General features: G+C 39.4%; 1 protein-coding gene across 1 annotated transcript in view; it reads right to left on the bottom strand.

Moving 5' to 3' along the window:
• coro1ca (coronin, actin binding protein, 1Ca) overlaps positions 1-20,940 on the bottom strand; it is a 44,980-nt gene that overhangs the window by 22,960 nt on the left and 1,080 nt on the right. Inside the window, exon 2 of the mRNA XM_038295472.1 lies at positions 8,437-8,633. Within this exon, the coding sequence (XP_038151400.1) occupies positions 8,437-8,631 (195 nt within the window). The 5' untranslated portion in view covers positions 8,632-8,633. The remainder of the gene's footprint in view (positions 1-8,436; positions 8,634-20,940) is intronic.

The following is a 20,940-nucleotide window of genomic DNA, read 5'->3' as shown; positions in this document are numbered from 1 at the left end:
GACTGTGCTCCTTAATGAAGTTTAGGAACCTCAGTGTTTGGGGTAAATGACTTATGCTGCGTGCCAACCAGGCGCATTCTGGGCATCAAAGCGTCTGGTTTACATGCAAAGTCTATGGGGCGCAGCGTCAAGGAGTCCAGCGGCACTTGAGAGCAGCGCATTTCGGGTGTTCTGGCGTCGGACTGTCCGAGCATCCGAATGAAGTGAATTGAACGAGTGAATTGAACTTTCTGGATGCAGGAGCGTCAACCAATCAGAAAAACTGATCCATGAGTTTTTTTGCGGGAGATAGACACTAAAAAAAATTTTTATGAACTATGGCGGAAAAAAAGTTTATACATACCAAAATTAAGAAAAAAATTTTAAACCTGCAGACAAAAAAAATATATGTATGTTCTGGTACTTAGTTTTTACTACGAACCTTACAAACTATTTATATTCACTTCCAGTCGCTACTAACGGCAGCGGGAAATGACCAACAAGCTGCCTCTCAGCGGTGTGCTGGAGGTCTGGTGCACAGAAAAAGAACTGCATATTTTAGAAGTAACTGAATGCACAGGTGAAGTTTGGAGGTGGACTTCATAGCTTGAAAATGTGTTAAAACAATTTTTCTAATAAATAAAGCCAAGCTGTTCTCTAGCTTCTAGCTAAAGAACAGAACAGATAAATAACTAGAGTGCCCAGCATCCAGAGCATCGAAGCGTCAAAGCAGCTTGAGCACAGTTTGAACTGGCATATGACCCAGCGCCCATATTTCTGCATTTGCGCTTATTTGTTGCCCATTACGCCTTTGGTGTGAACACTGCACTAAAGCTCAACAAGCTGACTGAGAAGGCTTCTCTTTTGCAGAAACTTTTCTAGAACCTCTGGAGATGATTAAGTAAAGAAGAATCCTTCACAAAATGAACATTTTGAACGTGAGCATCTTCAAAAAATTGTTAAACGATAGACTGTCTCCAGATTCGTCAGATTGGGTGAAAGAGGGGCTGCTGCAAAAGATAGGCTTGACTACAGCTATTAAACGAAAACGGCTCATTAAAATAAATAACATTTTTAAAAAGACCAAGTTCCAAGTATTTATTTTCCTCAGGATCAATCAAGTTATTTTGAATTTTAATTAATTTTAATAATAAAAATTGAAAGTTTATGAGGGGAAAAAATAAAGTATGACAAAAAATAAATAAATAAAATTGCATAGCCAACCAGAAAAAGAGCAGCATTTAGACATTTGTGAAGCAAAGCATCATGAAGGAAACAAAAGACATGGACCCTGAATGGAATCACAGCTGAAATAGCAACTACACAGAGATATATCCAGAAGAAGGCAAGTACCATAAGTTGAAACCACTCTAGGACCAGAGATAAAACCAGAGGAGACTTTACTGGGGTTAAAGAGCAAAGACTGAGTCATGCTTGGCAATCTGCTTTGAAAGTGAGCTGCTCACGACTGCAGCATCTATACTCATTGCGGCCTTTCTCCCCCATTCTCGCTGGCCTGGGGTGGCGTGTAGACCACAAAAGGCAACCTGACAAGAGCACAGGAGGAACTAGACAACTCAGCCGTTTGGTTTTTACAAAACCTCTCCATGCCCTCCAAGCGCGACAGTCACTTCTTTGCACAAGCTTTTCAACAATCTGTAGATAGTGAGCTTATTTATGGGCCAAGTCATAGGATGTCTCTGGATTTTTGCATCTGTGAACCCTCGCCTGTAGGAGGTGTTACACTCTCACCCTGTTTCCACCTGGATCTGTCTTTGTAATGACAAAGTATCCTAGGTGCTTAGTGTGGAAATTCTGTCCGCACAGATGCTGTGCGGCGGGGTGTGGAAATTACGCTTAATGTGTATGCAGACCTAATGTACGTATTCAGCATAAACCAAGCCTAAAGGGGTCATAGAATGCAAAAAAAAGTTTACATTGGCATAGATGAATAACGATAGTTCAGTGGGTGAAATGGACGTACAGAGAAGTTCAAACCCCATGGACACCTCCTTTCTCTGCAAATCTCACAATTCTGAAGTTCCATTATAAAACAGGCGAATCCAAACGAAGAACCAAATTGACATCAATTCTGGGATGTTGCCTTATTTGGTTTTCGCCTGTACTTTTGTCACACCCCAATAGTGACATAAAGACCAGCGCACTGTTTCATGGCCCAAGAACATGAATAAAGACGCGACACACCAGTTTTGCTTTTTAGCTTACAGTTGGGTTTACTTCTACAAGAATTAAAAACCACTGAGTTTCTTTATTGAAAATGAGCCTGAACCACGGGCAGAAATGCAGTTTTCCAGGCTGCATGGAGAAAGGGGAAACTTTTCAGTCTTCTCAAGGATATGAGACTCGACATTGTGTATCAGAAGATCCCTGCAAAGCTTAATGCTCAGCTGTTCATTTGCTCTGATGGGCCGGTGACTGGACCGGACCGGACAACGCATCCGAACCGAGCCATCAGCTCCGTGGCTGCTCCAGAGCGAACAAACCTGACCTAATAACTGTATGCTTCCCCCGCCTCCCTTACCGTGCTTCCTTCCACCTGCCCAGTAAGGCAGGAAGCAGGGGCCACGGCTACAGTCACCGGGTCAGGTTCAATCACTCCCTCCCTAGCCCGCCGGAGTTCCCGGACCAGCCCGGCTGATGGCTCGGTTCTACTGCACTGTAGTCGACCAAAATCCCGCATGATTTTGAAAATCCTACCGGACTTTTTTTTTTTTTTTTTACGGTATAAAACTAGGACATGTCTTGGAGAGAAAAAAAAGAGGATGTCTGGTCACCCTACCATATCAACAATTTGATGTTTCAGTGAGTGAGTGCTTGTTGCTATGATGACTCTTTGCTCAGCAGCTTCGCTCTTTGTAAACCAACCAATCAGAGCACAGCTCATCTAAATATTCATGAGCATACCATAAAAAGGAAGGAAACCTGTCGTTTCATTCTAGGGCTTTAAACCAGTCTTGCATTAGGGCTCATAGAACAACAAATATGCCATTTTCAGCCAAACCAGTGTTACACACCCTATTCAGAGACCTTAAGGACCAGCACCAAATACCATATATAATCATTTTATGACCAATTTAAAAGAACTGGCATGTTACCTGATGGTCCAAAGTTCTCTTTACATGTAGGGCAGTCCACACTGCCAAAAGTATCAAAATCAGTTTTAATGACCATCACTGTTCTTGTCTGGTCAGCAATAATAAACGTCAGACTCTATGGGGTACGAGAGACACTAGACCAACTATTAAAGCAATCTGGATTTCCTTAAAATGTCAGCAGATAGAAGTTGATCTCTTGCCATGCTGCATTGATGTTGTAATTCATGTAAATGAGCTCCACCCAAGCACAGCAAATACTGTACAGTGTATGAATATGCTCCAGAGGGAGCAAAAGACAGTACCCTCACAGAAAATCTTTATCATAAAGACAACATCTGACAAAACCACAGTAGTCATTGTAATACTTGTCAGTCAGGGGAGCAGTTACAGGTGTGAAGAAATAGGAAGAGCAGCAGGGAGAAATCATGGAGCCTAGGAGTGAGAAAAGAGGCTTTTTGGGTAACAATGACCACACAAAGTCTGAAGAAACAAAACATGTTGGTGTAAAAAACAAATAGAAGCTTCTGAAACATAGCCTGAGACACACAAACCTTGCAGCTGCTCGCCTACAGTAGCAGCCATTCAAAATAGCCCTTCCCAGTCAAACGCCAGCCGAATGGCAGCCCACTTCCCTGCAACTCCCAGCAAAATCCCCTCCAACTTCCAGCCACTTAGGTGACTTCCTCCTTCTTCTGGATGTTTATATATCTTTTTAATCTGACTCCACCATTTCACTACATTGCAGGGTCTGACCAGGAGATTGGTCGCTTCTCTTTAGATGTTAATGTCCACAAATCATGACAAAATGTTTTAGTACAAAGATTGTTATTTAAAAAGGAATCTTAGGGGACCAGCCAAGCGCCAATCAAGGAAAGTAGGGGAATTGAAAATGCAGTCCACCAATTATATGCCACCTTCTTAAGCTGACCAGGCAGAAACAAAAAGCATCTTTGGAGGTACTTTTCAAATGAGACAGAGTGTATGATGCCTTTATGCCAGCTGCACTAATGCTACAAGCTAAAGCTACCAGGCTGGTCTGCAGCATAGCCCACGTGCACAAAAGTGCAGATGGGACTACCTTTCAATCAATGATACCTGTATAATCAAGTAGCCATGTGCTCACTGGCCGACACATTTCAAAAACCTACTTCGAGTCAAACAATGCCTTCAAATAAGCAGCAGGTATGCCTCATCCCAATATGCAGATGCTGCCAGGTGAGATTTCACATAGAAAACTAAACACAAAATTAACAATTGTAATACCTGAAACTGAGTGGTTTCGATCTTTAATTAGCAAATGTAGGACTAAAACAAAATTATTTCTCTCAACATTTAATGGTTTTTGCAGTTTTTCCCTCATTTTGTGCTCTGCCGACTTGCTCGTACTTTTTTCATGGCGTCTCTCATACAAAGATCCTATAGTCGTCGCTCACCAGTGAAATAGCAAACTCACAGGCAAATGAAAGCATAGAGTCGCACACTTAGGATAGGCAAGCATAACAAAATAAAATAATTGCTGGAGGGAATCATAGGTAGAGACTTCTATTTAAGACATTATTTTTATTAGTGTTATCTTATGTCTACCATTTTGCCAAGAAGGAAAATTACATATGTATATTACATATGACTTATTTTCCCCTGAGGGTTGATTCTTCATTATTAATTAATATTAAGTTTTAATATTATCATATTGTACATAATTTTGTTTGCGCCCAAAATTGAAAAGAAAAAAAAAATCTTTGCCTTAACAAAAAAATCTATAGAATAAAATCTATATGGAGTTGCTTTTGCTAGACAATTTACTTAAATTTGGATGTTTTACTTAAATTTATTTTATTCAATTTGTGCTTTAGCAGAATGCATTCCACAGAGTTCGGCTTTATAGTACTAATCTACTGGACTGCAGTCTAGTCATGTCGTTTGAAGGAACAGTCTTGTTCCACTTTTGAGAGCTGCATTTTCTGCTGACGCTAAACAGATATTACCAGATGGACTTACCTTTGCCCAAAAATCCCTTTCAGAAATACACAATAAAGACTGAAAATGGTGCAAAAAAAGAAATAAAATACACAAATTAGTTCCTAAACCCTCTTCTGTAATCAAATTTTAAAACCGGTTTAGTTGCTGTACGCTGCAAACTGTAAGGTCATAAAACACTGACACACTTCTAAAAAGATGGTCTTCCCTTTTAGCTCCAGTTTCTCAATGAGCAGGGTGTTGAAATTAGTTGAATACGACATCTGAAGGACTAGTCTTTCCAGTCCATCAACCTAAATGCACGGCAATCTAAAAATTTTATAAAAATGTCAGCGCTTGATTTTAACCTATAGGCTGGGGGGTTTACTCTGAGGTAGACATTAGCAAAAGCAAAGTTTGTCATCTGCCTGCACCTATGCTTTATTTTTCCTTGGCATGCTGAGGGCAACTAACACAAAGACAGATCAAGAAAGAAGGGAAGGGAAACGTGAAAGCACTGAGCCCACATCTAGCAGTAGCATGGATTGAATGAGGTGCTGAGAGGTGTAAGCTGTGTGATGACAGCCCTGAGGATCTAGTCCCCATGCCAAAACCTTCTCGTATGACATGGCAGTGTAGCACTGTATACTAATTACAGACTTGGGATAGATCTGTCCACAAGTTGCAGTGCTCATGTCACTCACTGTGTTTGGACATGCCACACTGAGTGACTGCCACTGGTGAAAAGAAACTAAAGAAAGAAAGAGGCTAAACAGTTAGCCACAATCAACTATAATGACATCCAAGAGCTTTATTAAATAGAAAAAAGGCCTGTTCAGATTTAATTTAATCTCTGCTGCACATTAATGAATCCTAACATGACAGCACATTTAAGGACAAAGGGCAAGTGCAGACTCAGTTACTTTGTTTACATCAAGACCTTCTTTAAAGGCAGTCTTGCCCAACAAAAGTCTAAATCGTAGGAGTGGTTCCTTATATGGAGAAAAGAATCAGGACGGTGTTAACTCCAGAGCTTTGAAATAGCTTCAGGTTTACACATAAGGGTGTGTCGGGCAGCCTAGAGGTAAACATTAATCCCAGACTACACCGACAGGATACATGAGCAGCACTGCTTGTAAGAGGTGGTGCTTTTCACAAATGACTGTTTTCTAAAACATTAAATTCGCCCCAAAACAACGGTGTGTCCAACCTAATCTGAAAATGATAAATAATAGTAATCCACCATTACAGCAGTCATTGGACAGGCCAATAAAATTTTAAACATGGATACTAAACATGAGTAAGACACTGGCCAAAATAATAAATGATTAGTTCATAGAGACCCAAATGGCTTTAACCTAGCCTGATAAACCAGATTAAATGTGTATTTTAGTCTGACCCGGATGAATGAGACATCAAAGATTGTTGATGAGAAAGACCCGTTGTCTTTCAAACCATGTCTGTGCCTATTGGCCAACGCTCTGACCAATGAGTGCAACTGACTGACATAGTAAGCGCAACAGAAAGCTGGTGGGGGAGTGTAAACAAACAGCATGTGATGTGAGCATTGGATAACTTGTTGAGATCATGGAGTTGGACTATTGTTGTCGTTGGTGCAAAAAAAAAAAAAGACATGCCAGTAGCCGGTGTACTACACCACTGTACACGACTTTTCTGAAGTTCAAATCAACCGTTGTCAGTTGCAGAAAGATTACAGAAAGTTGGAGTGACCGTTTTGATTACACCGAAATCCAATCAAGTCTGTCGAGCTTGTACAATGGTGTTAAGTAGACGTGAAAGAGATCCGCCAATTTATTGGAGGTGGATTGAAAACAAGGTTGAAGCAGGTGCCCCCACAGAATGAACAGCTGCTGAAAAGAGAGCTCGGGAGCCTACTCCCTAGTAAACAGAGAGACTTGAAGAAGCCCCGCCACAACACAAAAAAGCCAAGGATATCTCTCGCTCTTCCACAGATTATAGCCGAGATACGTTGTTGCCATCTTCCTTGTTGTGCTTTCTCCAGCGTCAAGCAGCTTTGTCGTCACGCCTTCAAAACCCTGTCCACTTTGCATCCAAAAAAAAAAAAAAAATCAAAACTTATGTGTGCGTTGTGATTGGCCCGCCAGTTCTAGGGCCTGGGGCACTGTTTGAGGACAGACCCATTCGCAGGCAAAAAATTATTTTGGCTAAATTTAACCCTCACCACCAAAGCCATTTTAATGTTAGAAGAGTGTTAGATAATACTTCTGTCTTTGTGTTCGTATTTCTCAGAAATTATATTTGCCAGAAACGATATTTCCTTGCACAATATGCTGATATTCTTCTTGTACCAGAACTGGCTGTCTGTATCCACAATCTAATTCAACAGATTGAGGTATTCAGACAGCTTTCAGGTTATAAGCTGCTAAGAGGAGGGCTCTGCAGAGGTTGGTTAAAGCTGTACATACCACCAGAGGAGGAGCCTTCCCTCCACCTCGGACCTCAACACATCAAGATGCAGGGTCAGGCCACTCCGCATCAAAAAGGACTCCACCCATCCTGCATGCAGGCTGTTCAAGCCACTCTCCTCAGACAGACAGATGAGGAGCATCCAGAGCAAGACCAACAGGCTAATAAGCAGTTTTCACTTACAGCTGTTAAAACTGCTAACCACTTAATTTGGCTTCATTCACTAATCGCTCTGTTCTTAAATATTAAGCTTATTGAGCAGGGACCCCAATCCAAGGTTTGTACCACAAACATGAATATGAGATGATATGACAACAGAAAAACATCTGTGACTTTCCAAATCAGATGTGGCATTACTGGCCCGCCCACCTGCTTGGGTAGGCATTGAAAGAGCTTCAGTAGAAATGGAAATGTGCCAATTCATTTGTTAGGCAGAAGTCAAACTACAAATCCATAGAAAAATTGTCCATTCCTTAAACATACAACTGCCTGAAAACTCTTTAATATACACAATCACTGTCATATTGGACTCTAATAATTGGTAATAAATAATTTACAGCAGGAAAATCTGATGGAATTTCCAAATATTTGTGAGCAAAGGACTTCAGAAAAGGGGAAGATCTATATTCCGATAACTTTTTAATGACATTTGAAGAACTCTAAAGTCTGGCATTTCTAAAAGGTGCTTTAATTATATGAGGCTAAGACAATTTAATTCAATAAAAAAAAAAAATAAAATAAATCATTTATGTGTGTTCTCTGTCTGTTATACCATGAAAATCTAGTGATAAAAAAAATTGGGAAAATAAGAATCTGTGTTTTAAAATGCAATGAAAATCCAGATCTTTCCTTTGAAAAAGTTAATTTCTTCCAATGCTGCATTTACAATTAACACAAACACATTTGGTATACATAGAAAAAAAAAAAAAAAAACTACCTTATGAAGAGGGAGAACAAGAAAAGCTCCGCCACCGCTGGCCTCGATAATTATGGCAACAAACTTGGGGTTGACTGCACAGAAGGAGCTGTCCCATGTGACCCTTGAGACCCGAATGTCATCGTAACATTGGTCATTCTTCACCGCCTGGCCAAAGACATGACGGAATTTGCTCTGTCGTACAACTCGTCTCATATCTGCAAAGAGGGAGGACAATTTCATAAGCACAACCTGAAAAACTAATATTCGCTTTCCTGACAAGTAAAAATGAAGTAATAAATTCTGAAAAGTAGCAGCTGTGTTGTGTTTTAGGCAGGATTGGGGTATTTGCAAGATTAGTGAGATGAGACGTTTCACCCTCAAACCTCAGTAAAGATTTTTAGCACAGGCTGAGAATATCAATATCAAAACTTTATATTCTGTTGTGAAAGTTTTTAACTACTCCTGCTTGCTTTTCCCGCAACAAGTCATTACTTTTGATGGCTTAAAGCAAACTAATATTGTGTAAATATTACCAAAAGCACAAGACACAAATTTATAGATTAAAAAAACTCCCATTTCAGTATTTCACAGCTTTGATATGGTTTTTAAAAATGTATTTTACTGCTCATGTATTTCATGGGGTCAAGTACCAAGTATCTAAACTCTTAGAGCATTTATCAGTGGAACAGGACAGAGAGGGCCACTTCCAGGGAGTGATATGACATACCTAACCCAAACAAAAAAAAGACTTTGTGGCTGGTTCAGGAAAATCCTTAGCCTTAAACAACAATCTGCTGGAAGACAAGAGAGCTGTGGAAAACATGGTCATTCAAAAGGCTCAAGTCCCACAGCTCTCGCTACAATAACAGAGCACATCCAAAGATAATGGAAAGTTGGCAGACATCAGATTATAAAGGGAAAAAACAAAAAAAAAAAAAAACAAAAAAAAACACAGGTCCAACATCACCACCACGTTTTTTTTCTTCTTCATTATTATATGTTGATACTCTCTATACACACAATTCCAGTCTAAGTCATGACGAGCAAAACAATCCACAGGATGTGGGACATGCTTTGCAAGTATCCCCCCCCACCATGTGTGGACAAGAAGAAAAAGTGTAAAGAGAAGGAAAAAAATATTAAGAATGTGACTGAAGCTTTTGTGGCTCATTTTTCTGACAGAAAACATGGATTGCAACACAAGAAGCAAGTTGAGTCTGCTGGAAGGTGGGAGTGGCCAAACCGCTAACTCTCCCATAAAACAGAGTAAAGTCGTGTGGGATGGTAATTAAGTAAAAGCATGGGGTGAGGCTTATTTTCTTACGCTAATATTTACTTATACAATGATATATCCATTGTAGTAGGGTTTTTTTTAAACACAAACTGCAAGATTAGCAACAAAACCAGCCAGGAATATATCAAAACAGGTCAAAATCAATCGTTTTAAATTCCTTTTATTGTCAATACACCTTTTCTCTGATGTTTATAAACTTTATTGACACCTGTGTTGAAAGTGCAGTCTGACCGTCATCCATGTTCTGTATATGTACATAACGCAGTTCCTAGGAGGGCACGCCATTCTGCTCCATGAAGGTCAGACAGTTTCAGGAAATAACCTTGACCCAGGGACATTTATGCCTGGAGAAAACATGTTGGTGCCTGCATTACACCAAGTAGATGTGATGGTACAACTGCCTTCAGATCAGATTAAGGTGTGAATTCCTGTGTGAACAGGATAAACAGCTAGGCTTAAGAAAGGCCCAAAAAATGAACATCTATGGAGAAGAAAGGTTCCATAAAGTAATTCATTCGATTGATATTTCTCTCTGGACGCGATGTATATACGTCCAAATTTCGGAGGTTTTTAAAAAGCTCCAGATAAACTTACCTGCTTACTACTCAACTAAACCAGAGCCAGTGAGACTGGAAAAACTTGTCCTCAGTTTCCATAGTGGGTTGCTATATAGAGTTCTACAGCTTGCAAGCAAAACACTTAATACATACAACTTCAGCAGATGTGCAATCCAAAGGAACAAAATACTCCAGTAAAGTAAACCACCAGACCGACCAGAGGTCAAAATAGGTTAGAATATTGTTTTAGCCGGAAGAACAGGGTATAACTATCTGGCTTCCTACTTTTACCAAGACACGACTTTTTTGGCAGATTTTTTTTTTTTTTAAGAATTACCGAGACAGACAAATTTTATCTTCCATGCTTATGTATAGAGCTTATATAGAACATCAACAAGGCTGTTTTATATTAGCAGACTGAACACCATCACAAGTAGAACAAAATATCTATTGCCCTTTTTGATTATTTTGTTGTACTCCTGGCCTTTATTCACCTTTCAGGTTGGAAAGGGGCATTAAAAGGCATTAAAGGTCCTTAAACATTTCTCAAAGCACAAGCTATCTAGTGTTTTAAGTTGGCCTAATAGTACATGTAAAATGATGTGCTTTTACTTCAGTCTCTACTTTACTACCGTATTTTCACGACTATAAGGCGCACTTAAACGTCTTTTTTTTCCCTCAAAATGTGCGGTGCGCCCTATGGTGCGGTGCGCCCTATGGTGCGGTGCGCCTTATGTGTGTTGTAACTGCGACTTTTGAGACCACCTCATTGAGGAGATGATGAAAGAGTGGCTGAATGTAAGGAGACCAGGTGTTTTTTTTTTTCACTCATCACCATCGCTGTTAATATGTAACTCCATGCGTGCCCATCTCACAGCTGATGTGAAAAACATGGGGAAACAGATTAAGGCTGTGCTCGCTGTTCAACCGCGCGACATCGGTGTGAACCGGACCCAGCAGGTGCAGCAGAAGCAGCGAGTTTACATGCAAAGTCAATGGTTGACGCGCGTAAAGGCGCAGCAAAAGGTCCTGCAGCGCGTTTTGAGCTGCAGGTGCAGCGCGTCGGGAGCGTTTAAGCATCTGACGCACCGCCAACGCGCTGCTGCTGCTCGAGATGGAAAAATTGAAGTTTTGCTGCTGGACGCGCTGCATCAACCAATCAGAGACGCTGATCTGGGAGCTGACAGCGAGACAGACACAGCGCTCTGATGACATGATATTAACGCAAATGAAAAAGGCTGGATGGATGAGGAGATGATGAAAGGCAGGTGTATGTGAGGAGACCAGGTGCTTTTTTCCACGCATCACCATCGCTGCGTGCCCATCTCACAGCCGATGTGAAAAAAAAAGGTGAATCAAATGAACACTGTGCTCGCCGTTATCCCGGGGGGTCTGACAAAGGAACTTCAACCGCTCGACATCGGTGTGAAGCGGCCTTTCAAAGTAAGGCTGCGAGCGGCGTGGGAGCGGTGGATGACAGACGGAGACCACAGTTTCAGGATAAGTGGAAGGCAGCGCCGGGCAAGTTACGCCACCGTTTGCGGATGGATTGTAGATGCTTGGACTAAAGTGTCTGCTGGCTCTGTTGTTCAAGCTTTCGCAAAAGCCTGCATTATTTCTGAGGAGCCGCGCTGCACGGAAAGTGACTGACAGGGAAGAATGGGAAACTGGCATGTCTGATTTAGCGCAGCTGTTTAATTCAGAAACAGAGGATGAGGACTTTGATGGGTTTGATTAATACTTTGTAATAAATACATGAATAAAGCACAATCATACTCAGTTTTGCTCCCGCTCTATTTTTCTACCTGAAAACTTAATTCAACAGCAGCCTCTGGGCGGGTCTCCTCCTCTTCACCGCAGCGGCTGGCAGGTGTTTTTTCATCTAAATAATCTAAATCTTGCAGCTATATTTGCTGTGATCAGTGGGAATAAAGTAGTTTTAATATGTTTTTAAGTGAGAAAGGCCACCTGAAAACTTAATTGCAGTCAGTTCATCCAGATTATCTATTTCTGTCGGAGGCGCTCAGACCCCCACATACCAGCGGTGCACCGACAGCAGAAATCCCTTCAACAGCAGCCTCACCGCGGCGGCTGGCAGGTGTTTTTCATCTAAATAATTTACAGTGCAGGCACCATGATACCGGCAATAAAAGCGAACATATTCCGTCGGCAGGTTTCAGGATTTTAAGTTAATTTAGGAGTAATCACAGCGCTGTGTCATCTGCGATGTGTCTGTCTCATGGCCAGCTCGCAGGTTTGATTAATACTTTGTAATAAATACATGAATAAAGCACAGTCATACTCAGTTTTGGGCCCGCTGTATTTTTAAAATACGCAGTAGAGCTATTTAAACGTAGTAGAGGACATGTACCTGTATATAAAAAATGCGCCCTATAGTCCGGTGCGCTTATGTGTGTGTTAAATACAGAAATGGGACACATAAATGAGACTGCGCCTTTTAGTACGGTGCGCCTTATGGTCGTGAAAATACGGTAGTTTGGGTCTACATAGTCCATTCTATTGTGGTACTGTACATACCTACTATAAATCCTTTCCCTGCTTTAATATGATTTAATTAGACTTGACTGTCAACTGTTTTGTTATTGACAGTGTACTCATGGAAATAGGACACAGAAATATTAGTGATGAGGTGAAATTAAATCCCTGTGAATCAGCCATACAAATCCCGATTACTAAAAAACTAGTAAGGGTTATTCAGAAATATTATATAGTAATAGATGGAGCTGGACAATACAGTCACCACTTTTATCTAAGCCTGGAAGTTAACTGCATTTGCAATAAAATAATTTACCAAAATGCAATTTTCAAATAGCAGAGAAACTCAATTTTGGCCACATTTTATTAAACAACCGTAATTCAATTAAAAAACACATCACTGTCTTACTCTAGGCCTTTAGGTGGCCAGAATACAGTTAAAGTGGGTTTACCACAGGGCTTGACTAATACAGGTTTTTAAAGACTGATGCCGTTCATTTTGACATCAGTATTTTCTGGACCAATTTTGAAGCTTATATTTTCCCTCATTTACATGATAAAAAATGTTCCACAAGTCTTTATGATAATCTTGATTGAATAAAATCATATTGCCAGCCTTAGGTGATTCGTGTGGAAAAGTATTTGTGCTGAACTTCACCATATTATAAATCAAGAAGTTGGTTGGCAGGGCACAATCTTTCCACACTCTTCCACGTTCTCGTTTTAAAATTTAAAAAATAACATTAGGAAAAACAACCACAGAAAAGTTTATATTTTTGAAGGTTATTAGCCATTTGCTTCCCCTTGCACCAGCACCAGCAAATACGTGCGTGCATTCACTGATTTATTAGTGCATTCATGCTTTGAAATCACATGAAGTCCATGCATTGCCACTCCTTCAATACCTTTGTTAATCCTTCCTTTAACTTGTTAAAGCTAGGGTTGGTAATCTTGTAGAGCTAAAAAGATATGAAAGTGACATCCTCTCATTTAAAGATTTCCCCACAAACCTGAAAGCAAATCTCACAGCAGAACTCGGCAAAGCAGAGGGGGGCCGACTCAGCCTTTTCTGTCAATACATTATGATCTTCAACCTAATCACTTCATGACTCATTCCCCTGTAAATAAACTATTATTATTGTAGCTTTCAAGGTAGCATGCTAGGTTAGCAATACCAACCATGTGAGTTTTAGCATGTAATTTTCAGCAATACTAACCTCACAAGTTTTGCAAAAAGGTGTTGTGAAAGTTTTCGGCAATGGTCAAACCTGATGAGCGTGCACGCGGAGGAGGGGGGACAGAGATGAAGGCATGCGATTGTTTTTTTCCATTCAGATTGAAGAGCAGGGATTAGTCAGTTTTTAGAGGCTTGCAGCTCTCGTCTGATTTTTTTCATTCCTTTCACGGAATACATGATGTATTGAATACTGTCAGGATGGAAGGACCATTTCATTCAATAAAAAGTGTTTCTGAACAGTGTTACCAACCCCAACTTTTATGAATGTTTCTTTTGTGTTTAAACTGAGACTTGTATATGTCATCATTGTGTCATTTTTATCAAGTAAAATGAAAAAAGAAAAAAAAAACAATCTACTAATCACTCTTAGGTATATTATTACATATTAGCCGTATGTAATAACAAAACAAAAAAAAATAGCCAAACTAAATCAGATCTCTTCAAAGTTGTACTCTGGTATAATGCTATGTTATATGGTTCCCATTAAAGCCTGTTTTTATATGCAAGTAAATGGAGAATGTTAATTGCGCTGGTGCCCCTTTTTAGATAAATTTAAATGGAAAAGAAGGAGGTATAATTTCTATGGTAGAACAAGACAGATTTAAACCAAAGTTGTTGGTTTTGTTTTAGAAAGGGTGGCAGAATATCATCCCAGTAACATTTCCAACCATGTAGCCAAGAATCATTTTACTAAAAAGAAATAAATGAAACACCAACCCACCTCAACACTGAAAAGCCTCAAATAGGGCTGGGCGATATAGAAAAATAGCTTATCGATAAAAAAAAATGCATATTGATCGATATCGATAATTATTGAAAAGATTTGAAACCATATTTTATGTGCAGCTCTGCCTGGACTTTTTATGATATTGCTAAATGATTTAATTTTAATAAAGAACACAAACACAGACTTCGAATTAAATATTTATTTAACCAACTTTTTTAACCATAACAGAATTGTTTACAAAAAAAATAACTTAAGAGACCTGAGTTATGTTATTAAATACTGACAAAGAATAAACTAAAGTGACCAGAAAAGTGACCAAAATAAATATAACAAATAGCAAATACCAAACAGAATTTGCTCTTCTAATGAAAACGTCTGATCGTAATATGCATGTCTGTTTAATCTAAATTAAAGTTCAAAAGGACAACTACAGCGACAGAAGGCATTTTCAGTTTTCTTTTCATATGCACTTATCACATGTACTTTTAGGTCAGCAACTAGCACTTCAGTTTTCCACTGAAAGGTCCCATCATCCAAACTTTTAGCTGGCATGGCTTGCTTTCACAGAGATTTTTAGACAGGGCCAGACAGTGTCATCCAGATGCACCTGATAGTTTTAGGGGTAGCGTTGCTTTAGGACTGCTCTGATTGAGAAAAAAAAGGAAGAAGAAAGTACATCTCATTGAGTTACTACATGGGTGTTCTAATCTAGCTGTGCACCTACACTCATTTATTACGGTACTACAGGTAGACTCATGATGGATAAACTAATTCATGTTATCTTTGTTTTTCCCCCTTCTGTTCCTTTAACTCAAACGTGATGCTCTTACCTTAGATACTCTCTTCTTGCTTCTGGTATTCTTTTAGTTTCACAACCTTTTTTGACTTGTGTCAAAGCTGAAAGTGCACACAAGCATAACAAAAAAGTACTTTTTGTTTAATAAAAGCTTGTTTATTTTTTTCAAACGGGTCCTCACAAAACAAAACTGATCCCAGGGTAAAATATTTTAATGTACCCCTTGCACCGCACTCACAGAAAACTAGGGGTACGAGTACCCCCGTTTGGGAATCACTTCTCTAGGACAGGAAGGGGTTTAGATAGTCAGAGAGTCCTCCGTGGTCTGATTAAACCAGACCAAAAAGGGTAAGGTTACTGGATTGGTTCACACTGGCGGGATATGCTACATAAACCAGATTCAAGCATGGTTAAGTGTTCAGAGGGTTTCTATGAAAGCAGCCCGTAGCTATTCCTGTTCAAAATTACAGCTGGAAAGCAATGAATGGTATGTCTGTTAAGCAATGAGCAGCAGGCTAGCAACCCATGCAGATAATCTGACTACTTAGCCAAAACCAACTTGTTATGCTTGTGTTACTCTATAAAAAGTAGAACTGGTAAGAATATTCTACATCATGTACATTTTGAGTTTTATATCATTGCTATGATACCAACACTACAAAGTGCTTACGTAACTGCTTAGCTAGATAGTTCCGAATTTTTAGAAAAGAAAAACTTTTGTCATTAAGTCTATTTTTTTATTTTTCATTTAAAATGATGGCTGCACAGCAGGGCTTCTGGACAACAAACACCCTACCCAAATATTCACTTCTAAAAATCATAGCTATAATAATTTTAAGTCTGCTTTAGTCAGACATCAACTTAAGGCTTTACTGCTGACAATTCTAAGTGCTTTAATATCGTCATTGACAAACAGGTTAGAAATGCATTCGTAGACAACCTTTGGCACATTGAAATGTAGAAAGTTCCTAAATGCCACCGGTTTAAGAAAGGTTACTAAAAATATGGGCAGACCTTAACTTGCCGAGTGAGGCTCAATAAAAATGAGGATGTACAGGTGCTGGTCATAAAATTAGAATATCATGAAAAAGTTGATTGATTTCAGTAATTCCATTTAAAAAGTGAAACTTGTATATTATATTCATACATTACATACAAACTCATATATTTCAGATGTTTATTTTGTTTAATTTTGATGATTACAAATGACAACAAATGAAAATCTCAAATTCATCATATCAGAAAATTAGAATATTGTGAAAAGGTTCAAAATTGATGGCCCCTGGTGCCACACTCTAATCAGCTAATTAACTCAAACCACCTGCAAAAGCCTTTAAATGGTCTTTCAGTCTAGTTCTATAGGCTACACAATCATGGGGAAGACTGCTGACTTGACAGTTGTCCAAAAGACGACCATCGACACCTTGCACAAGGAGGGCAAGACACAAAAGGTCATCGCTAAAGAGGCTGGCTGTTCACAGAGCTCAGTGTCCAAGCACATTAATAGAGAGGCGAAGGGAAGGAAAAGATGTGGTCGAAAAAAGTGTACAAGCAAGAGAGATAACCGCACCCTGGAGAGGATTGTGAAACAAAACCCATTCAAAAATGTGGGGGAGATTCACAAAGAGTGGACTGCAGCTGGAGTGAGTGCTTCAAGAACCACCACACACAGACGTATGAAAGACATGGGTTTCTGCTGTCGCATTCCTTGTGTCAAGCCACTCTTGAACCACAGACAGCGTCAGAAGCGTCTTGCCTGGGCTAAAGAGAAACAGGACTGGACTGCTGGTGAGTGGTCCAAAGTCATGTTCTCTGATGAAAGTAAATTTTGCATTTCCTTTGGAAATCAAGGTCCCAGAGTCTGGAGGAAAAGAAGAGAGGCACTTCATCCACGTTGCTTGAAGTCCAGTGTAAAGTTTCCACAGTCAGTGATGGTTTGGGGTGCCATGTCATCTGCTGGTGTTGGCCCATTGTGTTTTCTGAGGTCCAGGGTCAACGCAGCTACATACCAGGAAGTTTTAGAGCACTTCATGCTTCCTGCAGCTGACCAACTTTTTGGAGATGCAGATTTCATTTTCCAACAGGACTTGGCACCTGCACACAGTGCCAAAGCTACCAGTACCTGGTTGAAGGACCATGGTATCCCTGTTCTTAATTGGCCAGCAAACTCTCCTGACCTTAACCCCATAGAAAATCTATGGGGTATTGTGAAGAAGAAGATGCAATACACCAGACCCAACAATTCAGAAGAGCTAAAAGCCACTATTAGAGCAACCTGGGCTATCATAACACCTGAGCAGTGCCACAGACTGATCGACTCCATGCCACGCCGCATTGCTGCAGTAATACAGGCCAAAGGAGGCCCAACTAAATACTGAGTGCTGTACATGCTCATACTTTTCATGTTCATACTTTTCAGTTGGCCAACATTTCTATAAATCCTTTGTTTTTATTGGTCTTCAGTAATATTCTAATTTTCTGATATGATGAATTTGAGATTTTCATTTGTTGTCATTTGTAATCATCAAAATTAAACAAAATAAACATCTGAAATATATGAGTTTGTATGTAATGTATGAATATAATATACAAGTTTCACTTTTTAAATGGAATTACTGAAATCAATCTACTTTTTCATGATATTCTAATTTTATGACCAGCACCTGTACATAGTTTGAACTGACCTAATAACCTGAAGGAGATTTGTGGGTCACTGTTGCCCAAGCCTGTGAGTTACATCCTGCCGATGTCATTGCACTACGGCACAAATCTGGAATTTGGGTCCCTTCTGTGTTAGTTTTTCACTGTCATCCTATATTATATTCTTTCATCAAAAAAGCCTACAGGGGGATGGGAATGGCTCTAGCCCCATCTGTTGCTGGGTTACAGGCAGGTTAAACATCGGACAGGTTGCCAGTTCCTCATACTTCAACTAATATTTACAAACACAAAATTTTAGCCCTTGGTATTTTTAACTTCTTGTTCCTGCACAGGAAAAACAGAGCCCTCATGTTCAGACATAAAAACATACACCAGATGAGGTCTGGGGGTTAAGTGTGAAACTGGCCACGCTTCAAGCTGCCCTCCCGCTTAACCACCCTCCCCTTCCTAAATTCAACTTTCTGCACTGTGAGACTTAAAACTAAATCTTAAACTTCTTATCCTGCTTAAGTCCCTAATTAGCAGGGATCACTTTATAGTAATACAAAACTAATCAAAACGAGCTAAGTTCTTGTTTCTTTGCCCTCTATAGCTTGTGCAGATGTGTCAAGTTGCAACTATATAAAAAGCCACGTCAGAACATCTGCCTGCTTACAGCTCAGATCCTAAAAACAAGCATCGAGTACAAAACAGTTGCCTGCTCTTCCTGATCAGCCACCCCTCCAACCCCCCCTTCCCTCGCCCAATAAATCATCCACAAAGCAGCGCCCAGTATCAACACATGTCAGTGGTTTTGGTTGGAAAGAACAATGCAAAAATGACTCTGCACCTGCCTGAACAGATATACTATAAAAGGTTTGGGGATAACAGATGATTCACCCTTTCACAAAGCAGAACTATAATGTGACAGATACTGACAAAACATGTACATACCTACAGTATACTTTTCCCTCTATTCTATTTACCAGGAAATGCATCTTATTTACAACGATGCCCTGGAAAATAACACAACAGTGAGGACAGCATTGAATGCAAACCAAACCGAGTATTATAAAGCAAAGGTTGCTAAATACTAAATAAAACTAAAGCTGGTCTAATGACATATTCAACAGTGCAATAAAAGAAAAAAAATAAATGGTAGCGTGTTGAACCGTTTTGTATTTGAATTTGAAGACCACCGATGTATGTCTAGCTTCTCTTTACACGCCTAGTGTCAAATAAAGGCCAATAGTGCCATAAATCTAAAAAAACAACAACAAAATTTGTTTCTTTGTATGTAGCCACTTTTAACAGGGCTGAAAATTATTTGAAAAAAAAAACAAACAAAAAAACAGGACAGGAAAATTAGGATTGAATGCAACAAAGATATCAACCACAATCCCTTTCGCCTAATATGAAATCTTCAAACCTCTATAAGATGTTTGCCACTAAGATTTAGATCTGAGGTATTAACATCAAGCACAGCAATATAAATATTACCATATTCCAAATATTGAATTTAAGCAGTCCTTTGCTATATACTTATTGGAGACGATACTGTGAATGGATATAGCTTGTAGCTCTTCTTTTTAGTTAAGCAACTAATTTAACACAAACTTTTAATTAACTGTGTAACAACAACAAAAATAAAACAACATAAAATCTTGATGTCTGACAAGGAAAAAACATTCCTTGTTTTAACAGAAAACAATGTGTGCACCAAGCATTGTGTTACTTTCCTTCCAACTTACTTTCCATCATTTCTATTTTAAAAAAAATAACATTTCATCTTGACTGGTTTTCCTCCGTTAAAGGTCCTTTACAAACATGTAACAGAGATAAAATCTTGAACATGACTGGATGCCTACTAAGGTATGCCATACACCTCTTAAGAATGTTATCTGTGCCAAAGAGACAAAGCAGTTTTCCCCCCAGAGAACATGTTCTAGCAGAAGGATGTTTTGTTGTTTTAAACATAAAAACATTTATCACATATATGATGCATCAGTATCATATTAACAATTTTTACATGTGATATAAAGTCCTCTACAGGCCTTACAACAGTCCATGGGACTGAATCATCCATTACACCTTCAGCTTGGTTTTCCTTCACTTCCTGACCCACTTCCTCAGTCCACCAAGCCATAGGAAGACAGGCTGCACACTTCTAAAGGCCTTGTGCTGCAATACACAGCTGTACTACTTTTGACCCCCGGCTGCTCTCCCAATCAGCCTTTGCCTCATTGGAAACTCACAGCCACTTTAAAAGAAAGGGGTTAGACTAAAACTGGTGGGATCTAGTAGCATTTTCCTATGGTAATGACACCAATCAAACTATCCTACAGTCAGGATAAAAGAAACATGTGAAACACTATAGCTGGAGGAGTTAAGGAGAACACCATGATAGCCTACGCTTTTCTTTCATTATCAATTTCTAAAAACTTCAAAGACAGAGAGGATTCCAAACCATACCCTTATGCAAAACAAAAGTCAGACTGGTTTCTCTTTAAACCCAGAGAGTATTAGGTCATTACAGGTGCTGAATTTAAGGATACATTTTGAGATTATGTGAAACTGAACTAGAGACTAAAATAGATCAATAATCTAAAAACAGCAGACTCCCATTAGCTCCAAGTAGAAAGAACAGTTCCAGTTACTCATTTTTAACAGTTTGATCCATTGAAATATGAACTGAAATAGTTTTAGATTCTACCACCTATTACATTTTCCTGACTTTAGAAGTTCATCACCAGTCTTTGAATGACTACGTCAGAT

The sequence above is a fragment of the Cyprinodon tularosa genome, unplaced genomic scaffold, assembly GCF_016077235.1.
Source record: "Cyprinodon tularosa strain WSP-4 unplaced genomic scaffold, ASM1607723v1 ctg356, whole genome shotgun sequence".
Taxonomy (NCBI): Eukaryota; Metazoa; Chordata; class Actinopteri; order Cyprinodontiformes; family Cyprinodontidae; genus Cyprinodon; species Cyprinodon tularosa.
The sequence above is the reverse complement of the archived record's forward strand: the minus strand, read 5'-3'. Positions and strand labels throughout refer to the sequence as shown.